At 36.5% G+C, this 18,372-nt stretch overlaps 1 protein-coding gene across 3 annotated transcripts in view; it reads left to right on the top strand.

Annotated features, from left to right (window-relative positions):
* The window catches only part of REV3L (REV3 like, DNA directed polymerase zeta catalytic subunit), a 174,829-nt gene that overhangs the window by 91,312 nt on the left and 65,145 nt on the right, over positions 1–18,372 (top strand). For all 3 annotated transcript variants that reach the window (XM_043439689.1, XM_043439688.1, XM_043439690.1), the window contains 4 exons: positions 3,013–3,250; positions 8,644–8,786; positions 9,445–13,618; positions 16,787–17,700. In XM_043439689.1, the coding sequence (XP_043295624.1) occupies positions 3,013–3,250; positions 8,644–8,786; positions 9,445–13,618; positions 16,787–17,700 (5,469 nt within the window). The remainder of the gene's footprint in view (positions 1–3,012; positions 3,251–8,643; positions 8,787–9,444; positions 13,619–16,786; positions 17,701–18,372) is intronic.

Below are 18,372 nucleotides of genomic sequence, written 5' to 3'. Positions count from 1 at the left end.
TATTCCCCATTTACTAAACTATTATATTTTGCAGAGAAAAAGGTTGTGTACAAGATTAGAACAGCCTCCTTCTTCATGATATTTTTTTTTAGATAATAACTTGTTCAGTTCAGTTCAGTCGCTCAGTTGTGTCCGACTCTTTGCGACCCCATGAATCACAGCACGCCAGGCCTCCCTGTCCATCACCAACTCCCGGAGTTTAATCAAACTCATGCCCATCGAGTCGGTGATGCCATCCAACCATCACATCCTCTGTCGTCCCCTTCTCCTCCTGCCCCTGATCCCTCCCAGCATCGGGATCTTTTCCAATGAGTCAACTCTTCGCGTGAGGTGGCCAAAGTATTGGAGTTTCAGCTTCAGCATCAGTCCTTCCAATGAACACCCAGCACTGATCTCCTTTAGGATGGACTGGTTGGATCTCCTTGCAGTCCAAGGGACTCTCAAGAGTCTTCTCCAACACCACAGTTCAAAAGCATCAATTTTTTGGTGCTCAGCTTTCTTTATAGTCCAGCTCTCACATCCATACAATGACCACTGGAAAAACCATAGCCTTGACTAGACGGACCTTTGTTGGCAAAGTAATGTCTCTGCTTTTTAATATGCTATCTAGGTTGGTCATAACTTTCCTTCCAAGGAGTAAGCGTCTTTTAATTTCATGGCTGCAATCACCATCTGCAGTGATTTTGGAGCCAAAAAAATAAAGTCTGACACTGTCTCCACTGTTTCCCCATCTATTTGCCATGAAGTGATGGGACCAGATGCCATGATCTTAGTTTTTTGAATGTTGAGCTTTAAGTCAACTTTTTCACTCTCCGCTTTCACTTTCATCAAGAGGCTCTTTAGTTCCTCTTCATTTTCTGCCATAACGGTGGTGTCGTCTGCATATCTGAGATTATTGATATTTCTTCCAGCAATCTTGATTCCAGCTTGTGCTTCTTCCAGCCCAGCATTTCTCGTGATGTATTCTGCATATAAGTTAAATAAGCAGGGTGACAATATACAGCCCTGACATACTCCTTTTCCTATTTGGAACCTGTCTGTTGTTCCATGTCCAGTTCTAACTGTTGCTTCCTGACCTGCATACAGATTTCTCAAGAGGCAGGTCAGGCGGTCTGGTATTCCCATCTCTTTCAGAATTTTCCACAGTTTATTGTGATCCACACAGTCAAAGGCTTTGGCATAGTCAATAAAGCAGAAATAGATGTTCTTCTGGAACTCTTTTGCCTTCTTGATGATCCAGAGGATATTGGCAATTTGATCTCTGGTTCCTCTGCCTTTTCTAAAACCAGCTTGAACATCTGGAAGTTCATGGTTCACGTATTGCTAAAGCCTGACTTGGAGAATTTTGAGCATTGCTTTACTATCGTGTGAGATGAGTGTTAATTGTGTGGTAGTTTGAGCATTCTTTGGGATTGCCTTTCTTTGGGATTGGAATGAAAACTGAGCTTTTCCGGTCCTGTGGCCACTGTTGAGTTTTCCAAATTTGCTGGCATAGAGTGTAGCACTTTGACAGTATCATCTTTCAGGATTTGAAATAGCTCAACTAGAATTCCATCACCTCCACTAGCTTTGTTTGTAGTGATGCTTTCTAAGGCCCACTTGACTTCACAGTCCAGGATGTCTGGCTCTAGGTGATTGATCACACCATCGCGATTATCTGGGTCGTGAAGATCTTTCTTATACAGTTCTTCTGTGTATTCTGTGTATTCTTTATTATTTTTTTTTAGATAATAACTTGTAGTAGGATATAATTCACATATTGTAAAACTAACCTTCTAACTTGTACAGTTCGGTGGTTTTCAGCATTTCATGTAGTTATGCAATCATTTTCACTGTCTGATTACAGAACATTTTTATCACTCTAAAAAAGAAACTCCATACCCATTTGTAGTCCAGTCTGTCTTTTCCCTCCTCTCAGCCTCTGGCAACCTCTAATCTGTTTTCTAATCTCTTTTGCTAGATTTACCTGTATTGGTCATTTCATATAAATGGAATCATATAACCTTTTGTTTCTGTATTCTTTGCACTTAGCATAATGTTTTTAAGGTATATATGTTTTCATGTTGAGGTATATATCAGTGCTACATTTCTTTTTACTACTGAATAATGTTGCATCATATGGCTATAAACCATATTTCATTTCTCTGTCCTTCAGTTGATGGATATTTGAGTTGTTTCCACTTTTTTGGCTATTGTGAGTAATGTGGCTATGATTATTCATGTATAGGTGTTCGTGTGGACACATGTTTTCACTTCTTTGGGTATATACCTATGAATGGAATTACGGGGTCTCCTGGTAACTCTCTGATTACCATTTTAATAAACTGCCAACGTTTTTTCCCCCAGAGCAGCTGCACCATTGTACAGTTTGACCAGCAGTATATGAGGACTCCAATTTTTTCACATATTGTTAACACTTGTTATTATCTGTCTTTGATTTTAGCAAACCTAGTGCATATGATATGATATCTCAGTGGTGGCCTTCAGGAAGTAATGCTATTAATCACTTTTAAAGCTCTCCTGTGTTTTTCAATTACAGGTTTTGTTTGGTTATCCTGTGAGCTAAATAAACCTCAAATGAGGGATAAGATGTTCACATGTTTCACTTAGCATTAATTCGTATACTTATTGTATATTTTATATTTATTATGATCATTTGTGATTATATTTCATTTAGTGCTCCTCAGCCTTACTTAAGCAGTAAGAGTTCGAGCAGCTTGTTAACATGCAAATTCCTTAGTCTTGCCTCAGAAATTCGAATTCAGTAGATGTGAGATGGTGTCTTAAGAGTTTTCTTCTTAATAAGGACACAGAACCATTCTAGTACAGGTGGTCTAAGGGTCACACTTTGATGGAAGAACTATATCAATACATAAATCTCTATACCAGCTGCATTCTTTGAGCATGTGCCAACATATATGATTCTTATTGTTTTACATATAATTGATCTGAATTATTGAATTATTTAGAAAATTTAAGTTATTTGTTGGCAATGCTTTACTTGTTTTATAGTGGACAGTAGTCCTGATGAGGCTCTGGTACATCTTCTTGCTGGTTTGGAAAATGACGGATATCACAGGGGAAGAAATAGGATGCCATCACAGTGTCGTTCCTTTGGAAACAGTAAAAATCCTCAAAATAGCGATGATGAAGAAAATGAACCACAGATTGAGAAAGAAGAAATGGAACTTAGTTTGGTGATGTCTCAGAGGTGGGACAGCAATATTGAAGAACATTGTGCCAAGAAGAGGTAACTTTTTAGTTGTTTCAGTTCCTTTAATAACTTTCTGTCATTATCAGTGTTCTTTAATCAGAAATTCTTACTATTATTCATAATAAAAAGCACTGTATAACCTAAATTGACTTAAATCTCTTTTAAATAGTGCCTTGTTTCTAATGTGGAATGAACTTCATATTCCAAGTGAAATGAAATTTTGGTACATTTAAAAAGATTAAACCTAACTTTTTTCCCCATTATTATTGAGGCATAAGACATACATGACTCTGAATTTTTTATGTACAGCATAAAGATTTGATTTATGTATATTGTGAAATGATTACCACAGTAGTTTTAGTTTACATCCATCATCTCATAGATGCAATAAAAAGAAATAGGAGATACGCGTGTTGAATGTAGAAGGATGGCACTGATGGACCTATTTGTAGGGAAGCAATGGAGAAGCAGATATAGAGAAAAGGCTTAGGGACACAGTGAAGGAAGGAGCGAGTGGGACGAATTGAGAGAATAACATAGAAATATATACATTGCCAAATGTAAAACAGATAGCAAGCGGGAATTCTCTTGTGTGACAGAGAGCTCAGCCCAGGGCTCTGTGAGAGCCTAAACAAGTGCAGTGAGACAGGAGATGGGAGGGCGTTCCGAAGTGAGGGCAGTCACCTGGGGGTGAGTCATGGTGATGTATGGCAGAGGCCAACACAGTACTGTACAGCAATTGTCCTCTAATAAAAGAGAAACGAAACAAGAAATGGATTATTTCCTGTAATTTGAACGGTTACGATTTACCCTCTTAACTTTCATGTATGTCATGCAGCAATGGTAACATAGTCACTATGTTGTATATTATATTGCCTAGTCTTATTTATCTTATAACTGGAAATTTGTATTGTTTGACCACCATGCTTAAATTCATGCTCTCCCCATACACCTAACTTAGAAATCATCTATTTATGTACACAGTATCAATATGTGTGTCCTAAATAGGACAAAATAGAAGTGCCTCCTTATCTCAGAAACTGAAAAAAGAAAGCCCACTTTCTGATATTTTGTTGTTAGTTGTATAGAGATGCAATGAATTTCTTTATATTAATTTTGTACCCAGCGGCTTTACCACATTCATTGATGAGCTCTAATAGTTTCTGGTGGTGTCTCTAGGATTTTCTGTATGTAGCATCACATCATCTGCACACACTGAGTTTTACTTTTGCAATTTGAATTCCTCTTATTTTTCTTCTCTGTTGTGGCTGAGACTCCCAAAACTATGTTGAATAAAAGTGGCAACAGTGGGCATCCTTGTCTTGTTCCTGATCTTAGAGGAAGTGTTCTCAGCTTTTCATCATTGGGTATGATATTAGGTGTGGGTTTGTCATGAGTGGCTTGTGTTATGTTGAGGTATGTTCCCTCTGGACCACAACAAACTGTGGAAAATTCTGAAGGAGATGGGAATACCAGACCGCCTGACCTGCCTCTTGAGAAATCTGTATGCAGGTCAGGAAGCAACAGTTAGAACTGGACATGGAACAACAGACAGGTTCCAAATAGGAAAAGGAGTATGTCAGGGCTGTATATTGTCACCCTGCTTATTTAACTTATATGCAGAGTACATCATGAGAAACACTGAGCTGGATAAAGCACAAGCTGGAATGAAGATTGCTGGAAGAAATATCAATAATCTCAGATATGCAGATGACATCACCCTTATGGCAGAAAGTGAAGAAGAACTAAAGAGCCTCTTGATGAAAGTGAAAGAGGAGAGTGAAAAAGTTGACTTAAAGCTCAACATTCAGAAAACTAAGATCATGGCATCTGGTCCCATGACTTCATGGGAAATAGATGGGGAAACAGTGACAGGCTATTTTTTCAGGCTCCAAAATCACTGCAGATGGTGACTGCAGCCATGAAAAAAGACACATGCATGCTCCTTGGAAGAAAAGTTATGACCAACCTAGACAGCATATTAAAAAGCAGAGACATTACTTTTCCAACAAAGGTCCATCTAGTCAATGCTGTGCTTTTTCCAGTAATCATGTATGGATGTGAGAGTTGGACTATAAAGAAAGCTGAGCGCTGCAGAATTGATGCTTTTGAACTGTGGTGTTGGAGAAGACTTTTGAGAGTCCCTTGGACAGCACGGAGATACAACCAGTCCATCCTAAAGGAAATCAGTCCTGAATATTCATTAGAAGGACTGATGCTGAAACTGAAACTCCAATACTTTGGCCACCTGATGTGAAGATCTGAGTCATTTGAAAAGACCCTGATGCTGGGAAAGATCAAATGCAGGAGGAGAAGGGGATGACAGAGAATGAGATGGTTGGATGGCATCACCGACTCAATGGACATAAGTTTCAGTAAACTCCAGGAGTTGGTGATGGACAGGGAGGCATGGTGTGCTGCAATCTATGGGGTGGCAAAGAGTTGGACACGACTGAGCGACTAAACTGATGATGCTCCCTCTGTGCCCACTTTCTACTGTTTCTATAATAAATGGGTATTAAATTTTATCAAAAGCTTCTTCTGCATCTGTTGAAATGATCAGATGGTCTATATTCTTCAATTTGTTAATGTGGCGTATCACATTGAATTGTGAATACTGAAAAATCCTTGCATTCCTGGGGTAAATCCTACTTGAATATGGTGTATGGTACTCTGTGTACTGCTGGAGTCATTTTTAAGTTTTTGTTGAGGATTTTTGAATCTATTTTTATTAGTAATACTAGCCTGTAATTTTCTTTTTATGTGGTATCCTTGTCTAGTTTTTGTATCATGGTGCTGGTGGCCTCATAGAATGAGTTTGAGATGATGGCTATTAACTAAAACTATTGTGGTAATCATTTCACAGTATATGTAAATCAAGCCTTTATGCTGTGCATCAAAAATTCATAGTCATTTGTGCCAATTATATCTCAGTAATAATGGAAAAAATAAAGTTAGGTTTAATCTCTTTAAATGTTCCAAAATTTTAAATATGACCTCAATCTCATATTTAACTTGCCTTCCTGTACATATCTATCTGTTGTTAAACTTTCCTAGTTTGGGCAGTGTTGTTATTTATCTGGAGAGCAGAACACTTTTTAACTGGCTTGCTTGCCTCTAGTTCTGCTCCCCGATAATAGGAGTGATAATTATGATTATTAAATGAACACTTCATGGGCATTTACAAAGGGAAGCAAAGAATATAAAGACCCTTTATGAGTTCAACTCATGCTCTACTGTCTTTATATCTTTTCAAAATATGGTTACTTAGGGAAATACAATAATCATATTGAGTCTTAATTTCAGCCAGATGTTTAACAAAGTCCTACATAACATCCTTTTCGATAAAAAAGATGGTAGTAGTGACTGATTAGATGGGTTCATAGGGAACTTGCATGATTTTGCATTCAAAAACCACTTAAATGCTTGCTTTGTGCCAAATGTCATGCTTGATTGAATTGAGATTGTCAGAAACATTGGAGATTGGTAATTCATTGGATGACAGAATATAGATTCAAAAATATCTTGAAACTGAAAAGATAACCTAAGGAGGTGTAGAGTCATAGGTTTTTTTGTTCAATCAGTCAGTTTCACAAATGTAGACTAGATAGACCTACAATTCATTCTAGACTTAAGAGTTTCTGTGGAAAAGCCATAAACTGTACTTTATTAAGAGCACAGTAAATCTGTAATGTTGTATGATTGCCAAAATAGTGAATTTAATTATTGACTACCAGATGTACCTGGGGGTAACATTTAGTAGTCTGACAGATTTTGGATTTTATTAGTAAAATAATTACAGTATTTATTTGATGTGTTGAAATCTTGCTATAATAACTTGGGTTGCTTCTTTTATATTTCAGCAAAGTTTGTTAACTATTCGATATTTTTATTTGATTGATCATGTGGCATTAATGAAGCATTTTTCTTATCTCCATATGTTTTTCTTTTGTCTTTGTTGTTCTTTCATTGTTTTATTTTGATAGTGTCCCTTTGATTCTTACCTTCAATCTGTTATTAGCATTTCTTCTACAGTTTCTTAGATTATACCTGGTTTAGCTATTTAAATTTTCATGCCCATATTAAGTAGATACGCATTCAAATATGTAACATTCTTGTAAAATCACCATCTTCTTATTCCCAGTAGTGCCAACATGTTTAAAATAATAGGCTTCATTTATCCCATAATGGTTTAATGTTTGTGTATTCATTGACTGGATCATTTCTGTGAAAATCATCCTGAGGTTAACCTTGGAAAAAATTCTTGAACATTTATAAAAGTATATTAGAGAACGATTGAAAGAAGTATAGTATATAGAATGGGAGTCATTTAATTTCTGCTTGTATATTGGATATTATATTCTGCCCCAAGTACCATATTTTAAGCATACTGAAAAAGTGAAGAGAAAGAAGAAGAACACTAGAAGGATTTGTGAGCACTATCACTTTTAAAGAACAGTGGAAAGAATAGATAATGTTTACTCTAATTAGAGAAGAATTATGAAACTAATGATAAAAATGCCTTCAAATATTTTAAAAGTTATCATGTGGAACATGGCATAGATATGCTACATATGGCTACACAGGACAAAGGCAGAAATGAAAAATTTTTGTATGATATAGGGAGAAAATTATTAACAGTTTGAGCCATTAATTTTATTTGGGAAAGGTTTAATGGAAAAATTATTCTGCATATAATAAAGTAATATTTTCAAGACAAGTGAAAGAAAAAGGTGTGGGTAGAAAGTAAGTTTGCCCATCCAGATGGAAGGGAAAATATCAAGCTATGATCTAGTGAAAAATGTAATTGGTAGGAGATAGAACTTATGGAGAGTATCCATCTGGACTTCACAGTCCATCTCCATTCCTCAGTAACCCTGCTTTTATAGCCACTGCTGGGATTGACTCAATACCTGTGCTGCTTCCTAGCCTATCTATCTGACCCCTTTTATTTTCTCTCTCAGCCCTGACCTGAATATCCCCTTGCCTTTTTGTTTGTTTTTTCTAATCATAATGTAGTAATTGTGTATCTATGGAGACTTCTTAGAATATCCCAAGATGCCACCTTTTTAGAAATTACCAGGTACTCACCTAAGCTGTTATATGTGTATATTTAATGATAATATAAAGGGGACAGTATAAGGAAGAACATAACTAGGTATGGTAATCCAAGATATTGTGGAACTGTGAATATAGGAATGATGGTATCTTCTAGCTCACATGAAAGGGATTGTAAGGTCTATTTACAATAACTTTTGATGGGGCATGATACCAAAGCAAAGTAAATCTGCTTTTCTTTTTAAAGTTTTAATTTTCAGATCTGCTTTGTTCAGTTTTACTAGTATAGTGTCAAATTAGGCAAATTATTTGAGTCTGAGATGATTTTTTCTAATGCTCATACCTCACTGATGAATCTTAATATTCCCTAGATCACTGTGCAGAAATACCCATAGAAGCTCAACAGAAGAAGATGATTCATCTTCAGAAGAAGAAATGGAGTGGAGTAATAACAGTTTGCTTCTAGCCAATCTTTCTATACCTCAGTTAGATGGAACTGCAGATGAAAATAGTGGTAAGTAAACTAGTCTACTGTGAGGATTTTGTTATTTAGGGGCTGAAAACATATTTAATTTTGAAAAATATAGTCACACACTCTACACAGTTGGCTAAGTGAGACTATGACAGTACTGTTAGATTTTGTCTTTCTCAAAGATGTTTTCTTTTGAGAGAATGTAGATAAAGTATGTTTTTTCTCATTTCTAAGAGGATAGCTTTTATCAGTCACTGATTAGAGCTTTATATACTTTAATCAGTTTATCATAACATTTAAGCATAGAAAACTATAAGAAATATGCTTAGCTTATTTAAAGTGATAATGCAAAACAAGAGTGATAATGCAAAGATGTGTGTTACTTTATGGAAACTTTCCAAGGCAATGAGATTTTTTCCCTTATTCTCTCAAAAAGCATGAATATTGATACCATCTGTTTTTAACCAAAGGCATATGTGTTTAAAATAATGACTAATAGTCAAATGTAACTAACTCTCAATTATTCAGACTAAGATATCATCCTAATGATAAAAATGACCTTTCTGTTGAGTTAACTGTTTTAAACATACAAATGTAATTTCATATAATTTCTTTCATGGTGATAGCATCATGATATAGGAAAATATTTTAAAAATTAGAAGAGTTGAAATGAAGCACATGCTTTTTTCCCTCATTTCAGACAATCCACTGAACAATGAAAATTCTAGAACCCACTCTTCTGTGATTGCAACAAGCAAGCTATCAGTAAAACCTTCCATCTTTCACAAAGATGCTGCTACATTAGAACCCCCATCTTCCGCTAAGATCACCTTTCAGTGTAAACACACAAGTGCCCTTTCTTCCCATGTTTTGAACAAGGAAGATTTAATTGAAGACCTTTCACAGCCAAGCAAACTAGAGAAAAGTCTAGATCATTCAGTCACTTCTTTTACAAACGAAAGCACTTACTCTGTGAAATATCCTGGATCTTTAAGCAGTTCTGTCCATTCAGAAAACTCTCATAAAGAGAGTGGCAAGAAAGATGTCCTCCCAGTATCTTCCTGTGAAAGTAGTACTTTTGATTATGAAGACGATATTCCATCTCTTACAAGACAAGTACCAAGTAGAAAGTATGCAAACATTAGAAAAATTGATAAGGATGCCCCTTTTATACATATGAGCCGTCACACTAATGAAAGTACATTGGGCAAAAATTCTTTCAACTTTTCTGACTTAAATCATTCAAAGAGTAAATTATCCTCTGAAGGAAATGAAAAAGGAAACAGCACAGCTCTGAATAGTTTATTCCCTTCATCATTAAATGAAAATTGTGAATTGCTGTCTTGCTCAGGGGAAAATAGAACTATGATGCATTCTCTTGATAGCATTGCTGATGAAAGTGGACTAAATAAACTTAAAATTAGATATGAAGAATTTCAAGAACATAAAACAGAAAAACCAAGCCTCAGCCAGCAAGCAGCACATTATATGTTTTTTCCCAGTGTTGTTCTCTCTAATTGTCTCAGTAGGCCCCAAAAACTCTCTCCTGTCACATATAAACTACAACCTGGCAATAAACAGTCCCGGTTAAAAATGAATAAAAAGAAGCTTGCAAGTCATCAAGAGACTTCTACCAAAACTGCTGAAACTGGATCCTCAAAAGATAATTGTATACAAAATAATCCTTGTAATAGTAATAATTCTGAGAAAGATAATGTATTGGCTAGCGATTTAATTAAGGTCACCCGTGGAACTTTTGAAAATAAAACATCTACAGACAGTTTTGTAGACTGTCACTTTGGAGAAGGAACCTTAGAAACTGAGCAGTCCTTTGGATTGTATGGAAATAAATATACCCTTAGAGCCAAACGCAAGGTAAATTATGAGAACGAAGATAGTGAGTCAGGTTTTGTAACACACAACTCAAAAATTAGCCTACCTCATCCCATGGAAATTGGTGAAAGTTTAGATGGAACTCTCAAATCTCGAAAACGCAGAAAAATGTCTAAAAAGTTGCCCCCTGTCATCATAAAGTACATTATTATTAATAGGTTTAGAGGGAGGAAAAATATGCTTGTGAAACTAGGAAAAATAGACTCTAAAGAAAAACAAGTAATATTAACAGAGGAAAAAATGGAACTGTATAAAAAACTTGCACCTTTGAAGGATTTTTGGCCAAAAGTTCCTGACTCCCCTGCAACCAAATATCCCATTTATCCATTAACACCAAAGAAAAGTCACAGAAGAAAATCAAAACATAAGTCTGCTAAGAAAAAAACTGGTAAACAACAAAGGACAAATAGTGAAAATATTAGAAGAACTTTGTCTTTCAGGAAAAAACGGTCACATGCTATTCTTTCTCCTCCCTCACCATCTTACAATGCTGAAACCGAAGACTGTGACTTAAATTATAGTGATGTTATGTCTAAACTAGGTTTTCTTTCTGAGAGAAGCACAAGTCCCATAAACTCTTCTCCACCTCGCTGCTGGTCTCCCACAGATCCAAGAGCTGAAGAAATAATAATGGCTGCTGCCGATAAAGAAGCAATGCTTTTTAAGGGTCCTAATGTATATAATAGTAAGACTGTTAATTCCCGTATAGGAAAAAATAGTCGAGCAAGAATGCAGGTTAAGAAATCAAAAACAAAGCTTGTTAATCCCTCTACAGTTTCTAAGAAAAGGAACAAACGAAATCAGACAAGTAAACTAGTAGATGATGGAAAAAAGAAACCAAGAGCAAAACAGAAACAAAAAACAAATGAGAAAAGTACACCAAGAAAGCACATAACATTAAAGGAAGAAAAACTAAAATCTCAAGCTGGTACTGAAGTTAAGTTTGTGCTGAAACATCAGAATGTGCCTGAGACCTCAGATAATTCTGGAGGCTCTCAACTACTTTTTAAACAGAAAGATGTGTCTTTAATCGGCTCTGCTATAGATCATCCCCTTTCTGCTCCTGTCCCCACTGGAATTCATGCACAACAGAATTTATCTGGCTGCTTTTCTTCTTTCCTAGAAAGCAAGAAACCTGTAGATTTGCAGGCATTCCCCAGTTCACGAGATGATGTGAATTCTTCCGCTGTTTGTAGTTCTTTAGGACCTGGAATCTCAAAAATTAATGTTCAGCGATCTCATTGTCAAAATGCTATGTTTGCTCTAAAAGAATCAAGCTTGATTCAAAAAAATATATTTGACCTTTCAAACCATTTGTCTCAGGTAGCACAGAATACACAGATGTCTTCTGGTATAATGTCTCCAAAGATAGAAGAGAATGCAAATATACAAAAAAGCTATTTGTCATCTCTTGGAAAGTTAAACGAATATCGTAATTCCCTAGAATCAAAGCCAGACCAGACGTATGCCCCTAATTTTTTGCATTGCAAAGATAGTCAGCAGCAGATTGTGTGCATGGCAGAACATTCAAAGCACAGTGAAACTTGTTCTTCAGGAAATGCAGCTTCAGAGGAAAGTCAGATGCCTAATAATTGCTTTGTAACTTCTTTGAGAAGCCCAATCAAACAAATAGCTTGGGAGCAAAAACAAAGGGGTTTTATTTTAGACATGTCAAACTTTAAACCTGAAAGGGTAAAGCAAAAGCCATTGTCAGAAGCAATTTCACAAACCAAAGCACTTTCTCAGTGTAGGAATCGAAATGTGTCAACACCTTCAGCATTTGGTGAAGGACAGTCTGGCCTGGCAGTTCTAAAAGAATTGTTGCAGAAAAGACAACAGAAAGCACAAAATGCAAATAGCATACAAGACCCATTATCTAATAAACAGCAACCAAACAAAAGTATCTCTTTTTCTCTTGAGCATAACAAATCAGTTAAACGAACACGATCAGTAACATCTCCAAGGAAACCTCGAACTCCCAGAAGTACAAAACCTAAAGAAAAAATTCCCAAACTTCTTAAAGTAGACTCTCTAAATTTACAAAACTCTGGCCAGTTGGATAACTCCCTATCAGATGATAGTCCCATCTTCTTTTCAGATCCAGGTTTTGAAAGTTGTTATTCACTTGAAGATAGCTTATCCCCTGAACATAATTATAATTTTGATATTAATGCAATAGGTCAAACTGGATTTTGTAGTTTTTATTCTGGAAGTCAGTTTGTCCCAGCTGATCAGAATTTGCCTCAGAAGTTCCTAAGTGATGCAGTTCAGGATCTTTTCCCGGGACAAACTGTAGAAAAAACTGAGTTTTTAAGTCATGATAACCAGAAATGTGATGAAGACAAACATCACGCCTCAGACTCAACTGCATGGATTCGATCTGGTACTCTAAGTCCTGAACTGTTTGAGAAATCATCCATAGAGAGCAATGAGAAGCATCGCCACAATCAGTGGAAAAATACCTTTCATCCTCTAACAACTCGGTCTAATTCAATTATGGAGACTTTCTGTATCCAGCAGTCAGAGAACTGTCTAAATGAAAAGTCCAGATTAAATAGGAGTTCAATAAGCAAAGAAGTATTTCTTAGCCTCTCACAGCCAGGCAGTTCAGACTGGATTCAAAGTCATACCAGAAAAGAAATGGGGCAGTCTCTTGATGCAGTCAATACTTCTTTTACTACAGTACTATCCTCCCCTGATGGTGAACTTGTAGATGCAGCCTCTGAAGATTTAGAATTGTATGTTTCAAGAAACACTGATGTGTTGACACCAACTCCGGATAGTTCGCCGAGGTCTACCAGCTCTCCCTCGCAATCTAAAAACGGCAGTTTCACCCCTCGAACTGCTCACATTCTGAAACCACTTATGTCCCCACCAAGTAGGGAAGAAATTATGGCAACTTTGTTGGATCATGACCTTTCAGAAACCATTTACCAAGAACCATTTTGCAGTAATCCTTCTGATGTACCAGAAAAGCCCAGGTAATCAGAATTATTTTTCCCCTTGGGTCACTCTGAATGATTATAATGTATATATAACAAAATTTGGTAACTGACTACTACTTTCTCTGTGATACTGTAAGTCTATCATTATGAAAACACTTTTGTAATTATGGACATATTAAAAGAATTCACAAACTGGGTGGATGGTTGTACCCAGAGAAATTTATTTAAGTTGATCAGTGTTGGTCTTGATCTGTTATTTTGCACTGCATCAACATTAAGGGATTAGAGACTGTCTGTGACACAATGCCAAGAAGGATGTCATAATACTTTTGTAGTAGTATCATTTTAAAGATAGTATTTATTTCTAAAGTGGTAAGCTTTCATAATTTTAAAAAGAACTTTGTTTTTTAAAAATGTTTGAAAATAAGCATACATATGTTTTAAATACTCAGGATATTTCTCTAAATAAAGATTATTTTAAGTTGTTTCTGTTACATACACTCTCTTTTCATATTGCCAGCATCTTCATTCATATTGTTACTGTTGTTTGTAGGGTACAAGATGGACTTTGATTCCCCTCATCTCTTCTTTTAAGAATCTTTTCAGAAAAGTGATAAACAGAGAGACAGATCCGTGCACACACACAGCCAGTAGCAAAAGATGAAGGTTTATAAATAGACCACAGCCCTGGCCTATTTATAAACCAGTAGTTAAGTAGGTATCCTGTCCTGCCTGCATCACCAAGGTAGAACATATCTGATAAGAGCTAAATTGGGGGACAAGGCTTAATCCGGAAAGTTTAAGGGATGGCTTTGGCCCTGCCCCTGTGTCTTTGATCCTATTTACCTAATCAGTTGCAGAGAGAGGCAGTTCATTTCAGCCATCCAGTCAGAAGCGGAGCAGAATTTCCAGGACTGCTGAGGCAGACCCTGCTTAATCTAAATGATGGAAAGAGATAGGATGTGCCAGCGAAGGCAAGAGGCCACACTGCATGTATGCACTGACCTTGAGCAGCACTGTGTTCCTTACCCTACTGAAACAGACAGTAAATGCCAGGCTTTTTACCCAGCAGATTAGCAGTAATTTCTACAAGAGTCCATTTAAGAAAGGGGTGAGAAAAAGTGATCAGAAATATAGAGTAGAAGTTCCCTCCTCTAAGGACTTGAAGTGAAAGGTAGAAAATCCCTCACCCTACCTCACCCCCACACTGCCTAGCACATAGTTTTGCTGTTCTTTTGTGCCTGGTACCCACATTTGGTTTTTTAACATGAATGGAACTCTATTTCACTGTCAGAATATATGAACGTATGTTCCTTAGCCATTAGTTTCCATTATTTTGGGGACTTTGACTTTACCAGTAGTGATTTATGGTATATTTTTTCATCTATATTTTCTTCCTTAGCCTTGCACATCTTCTTAATTCTTAGTTAACTTGTCATGTCCTAGTCATTTACTCTGTGTTACTATTAATTGTTGTCCAACTTTGGCACTTGTTCTGCAGCTGAAATAAAAGGATGATAGTCATTATATTTGAAATTTGTACCCTATGCAAATTTTTCTAATTAAAAACTATGTATTCACTGTAGAAAATTTAGGAAAAGAAGAAATAAAAATGACACCATTTCTCTACCTAGTAACAACCATTATTAATATTTTAATGTTTTCATTTTTAAGTATAGTTTTTATTTTGTTTTAATGATGTGTTCTTACTATAGTCACAATATTATGTTGAAATTGACTCACTCACCATTATAATGTAAACATTTTCCAAATTTATGAGTGCTTGAAATATCATTTTAAATGACTGCATAATATTCTATCATGTGCATATTACTAGACAGAAATGTTGTTCTCTCTTTGGCTACTATAGAGAATTATGTGATACCTTCTTCATAAAGCATTTCTTGTATTTTGGAGTCTTTACTTAAAACTCTCAAAATAGGATGACTGAAAAATTTAAGGCTGTTGATATATATTACAGCATGAGTTGTAGCAGTTAGCATGCTGCTGAAAATATTCAAGAAAGCTGAACTTACCACACCTCAGCAATTTTTGCTTATCTTTTACTTCATTATGATCTCTGTATTAGTAATATTAGAGTTGGGTATAGTCACATATGTGTACTCATTTCCTTCAATAACAATAATTCTTCTGATTTTTCGTAAAGCTGCCAGGTAGGTACAGGGAAGGTGCTAGTCCTGATTATGTCATTAACTAGTAAGAGCTAGAATCTTTCCATATATAGGGGAAAGGAAATGTGGTAACTCTGGTGCTGTTCCTGCAGCTCCAATCAAAAATAAGAATTCAGTTCATTGAGTTTTATCTAGAAAGTGACCAGGTCATTTGGGAAATCATGCCCTACAAGAAGTAATTGAAGAAACTATAAGAATGATCTTCATACTCATGAAAGAGATACCATGAAGAAGAAAAAGAGAAGTATGTTGCTGCAGAAGGCATAAATACATGACCTATAGATATATTAGAGAACGAAATTTAGCTTAATACTTACAGTAACTATTAGAAACAAAGCCAGGTTTCCTTTTAATTAGTGATTCTTCACATGCATTAGTAGCATTTAACCTATGTGCACCCTGCCAACTGCTAAGTTCTTGCGTTAGTATTAACCTTTTTCGTGTAAAGAGGAGAAAGAATTACAGTTTACATCAATTGTGTGTGATTTTTTTAATGTTTGAGGGAATTTGGCAGGGTATAAAACTTGTTTCAACGGACAGGCTTTGCTAGACTGCTGCATAGAGAGTAGGGAATGTATAAAAAGGTTATAGATAAAATCTGGGGTATAGTCTCTGATGATAAATTCTTCCAGCATTTTTATTCTTATACGGTGACAGTGGAAAGTTATTTAAGATGAATAGAGGAAAGGAATCAGATGTGTTTGTACCATCTCCTTGAAAAGAAGTCTTCATTGGACACTTTCTTTCCTTGGTATTGATGATACCTTCCAAAGGAATTTTAATTTAGTAGTCATATACCTGTTAGAAAAAGCATATCGAGACTAAAGATAGAATGTACCTGCATAAAATATATGTTTGTGGAGGTTGGGGCATAGGATGTGGAAACAGAAGAAAGAAATAGGCATTTTTAAAACTCCGAAAAGAACTTTTAAAAATCTCTAAGTTAAGGAGCTAATATTTTGGTAATTTTTCTTTGAGACAAAATAGTTGTTCTAAAATATGTTGTTTATAGGGAGATCGGTGGACGGCTTCTCATGGTAGAAACTCGACTTCCAAATGATCTGGCTGAGTTTGAGGGAGACTTTTCTTTGGAAGGACTTCGTCTGTGGAAAACAGCCTTCTCAGCAATGACTCAAAATCCAAGACCTGGGTCACCCCCTCGCAGTGGCCAAGCAGCTGTCAATAAAGGATCAAGTAATAATCGTAAAATGGCTGAAGATAAAAAAATTGTGATCATGCCTTGCAAATGTGCCCCAAGTCGACAACTGGTTCAGGCATGGCTTCAAGCCAAAGAAGAATATGAACGTTCCAAGAAACTGTCTAAAACGGAGCCAACTGGAGTTGTAAAATCTGCTGAAGACTTCAGCTCTTCAGTTAATCCAGATGACAGACCTGTAGCGCCTCCAAAAATGGATACAACTCCACATATACTCCCCACTACAGCACATACCAAGGAAGATGTTGACAATTCTCAGATTGCTTTACAAGTGCCAACCACAGAATGCCATCAGATTGCAAGTGAAAGTCAGACACTGCCACTAGTTGCTTCCGCAGATGATGCTGAGAAAGATCAGGATGATGACGGTGACTATTCTATTAGTTATAGCTCTCCTGATTCTCCAGCAATTCCCCCTTGGCAACAGGCAACATCCCCAGATTCCAAAACATTAAATGGAGATGACAGACCCTCATCACCAGTAGAGGACCTACACTCTCTGACTATTGAAAACTTGCTAAAGCCCGTAAAAGATAGTGTACAGAAGAGCCCCTGCACTGAGCCCCAGGAGCCTCTAGTGATATCCCCAATTAATGTTAGGACAAGAACTGAGATATGTGAATCACTTTGCCTTCATAGTACACCAATCGTACAGAGAAAACTCCTGGAAAGGCTTCCTGAAGCAGCTGGCCTTAGCCCTTTGTCAACAGGTAAGTTTACAAATAACAGAAAGCCACCATAGAGCTCTTCAGATACCAGAAATGAAACCAGCATTGACTATGTAATGAAAATCAGAGCTTTTTAAATGTAATTTAGCTCAGCTAATGAGAGGTTGTTCTTTTATCATGTCTTAAATATCATCACATGATAACTTTTTTATCTTTCTGCTGTGAAATATACTCACATCTGTTTCCATCCTTTCTTCTTGCCTTCTGGGTAGAATGTAGGAGCCCTCTCAGAAACCTTATCTTCTCAACTTAATTTTTCCTACTGGCTTTGATTTATATCCAGATATTTCCCACCCTGTAAAATAGAAAACCAAACACCTATCTTGACCTTCCATCTTTTAGCCTCTACTCTTTTTCCTCTCATTTAAAGCCAAATTTCTTAAAAGATCTCTCTAATTTGACAGCTCTATTGCTTTACATCCTACTCATTTGTCAGCCCACTCTAAACTGGATTCTGCCCCCATCAGTTCACCAGTATGGATCTTGTGAAGATTCTCTATAATCTTCATGTAGCTAAAGCCAGTGGATGTTTTTCAGTCTTTCTATCACATGTCCTCCAAGCAGCCATTGTTCTTATGACCACACCTTCCTTCTTAGAGCTTCTTCTCCCTTTGGCTTTACCCCTACTCCTCTCTTTCCCCCCCCCCCGCCTCT

This window comes from Cervus canadensis, chromosome 20, assembly GCF_019320065.1.
Source record: "Cervus canadensis isolate Bull #8, Minnesota chromosome 20, ASM1932006v1, whole genome shotgun sequence".
In the NCBI taxonomy this organism is placed as follows: domain Eukaryota; kingdom Metazoa; phylum Chordata; class Mammalia; order Artiodactyla; family Cervidae; genus Cervus; species Cervus canadensis.
This window is presented reverse-complemented; position numbering and strand designations above follow the sequence as displayed.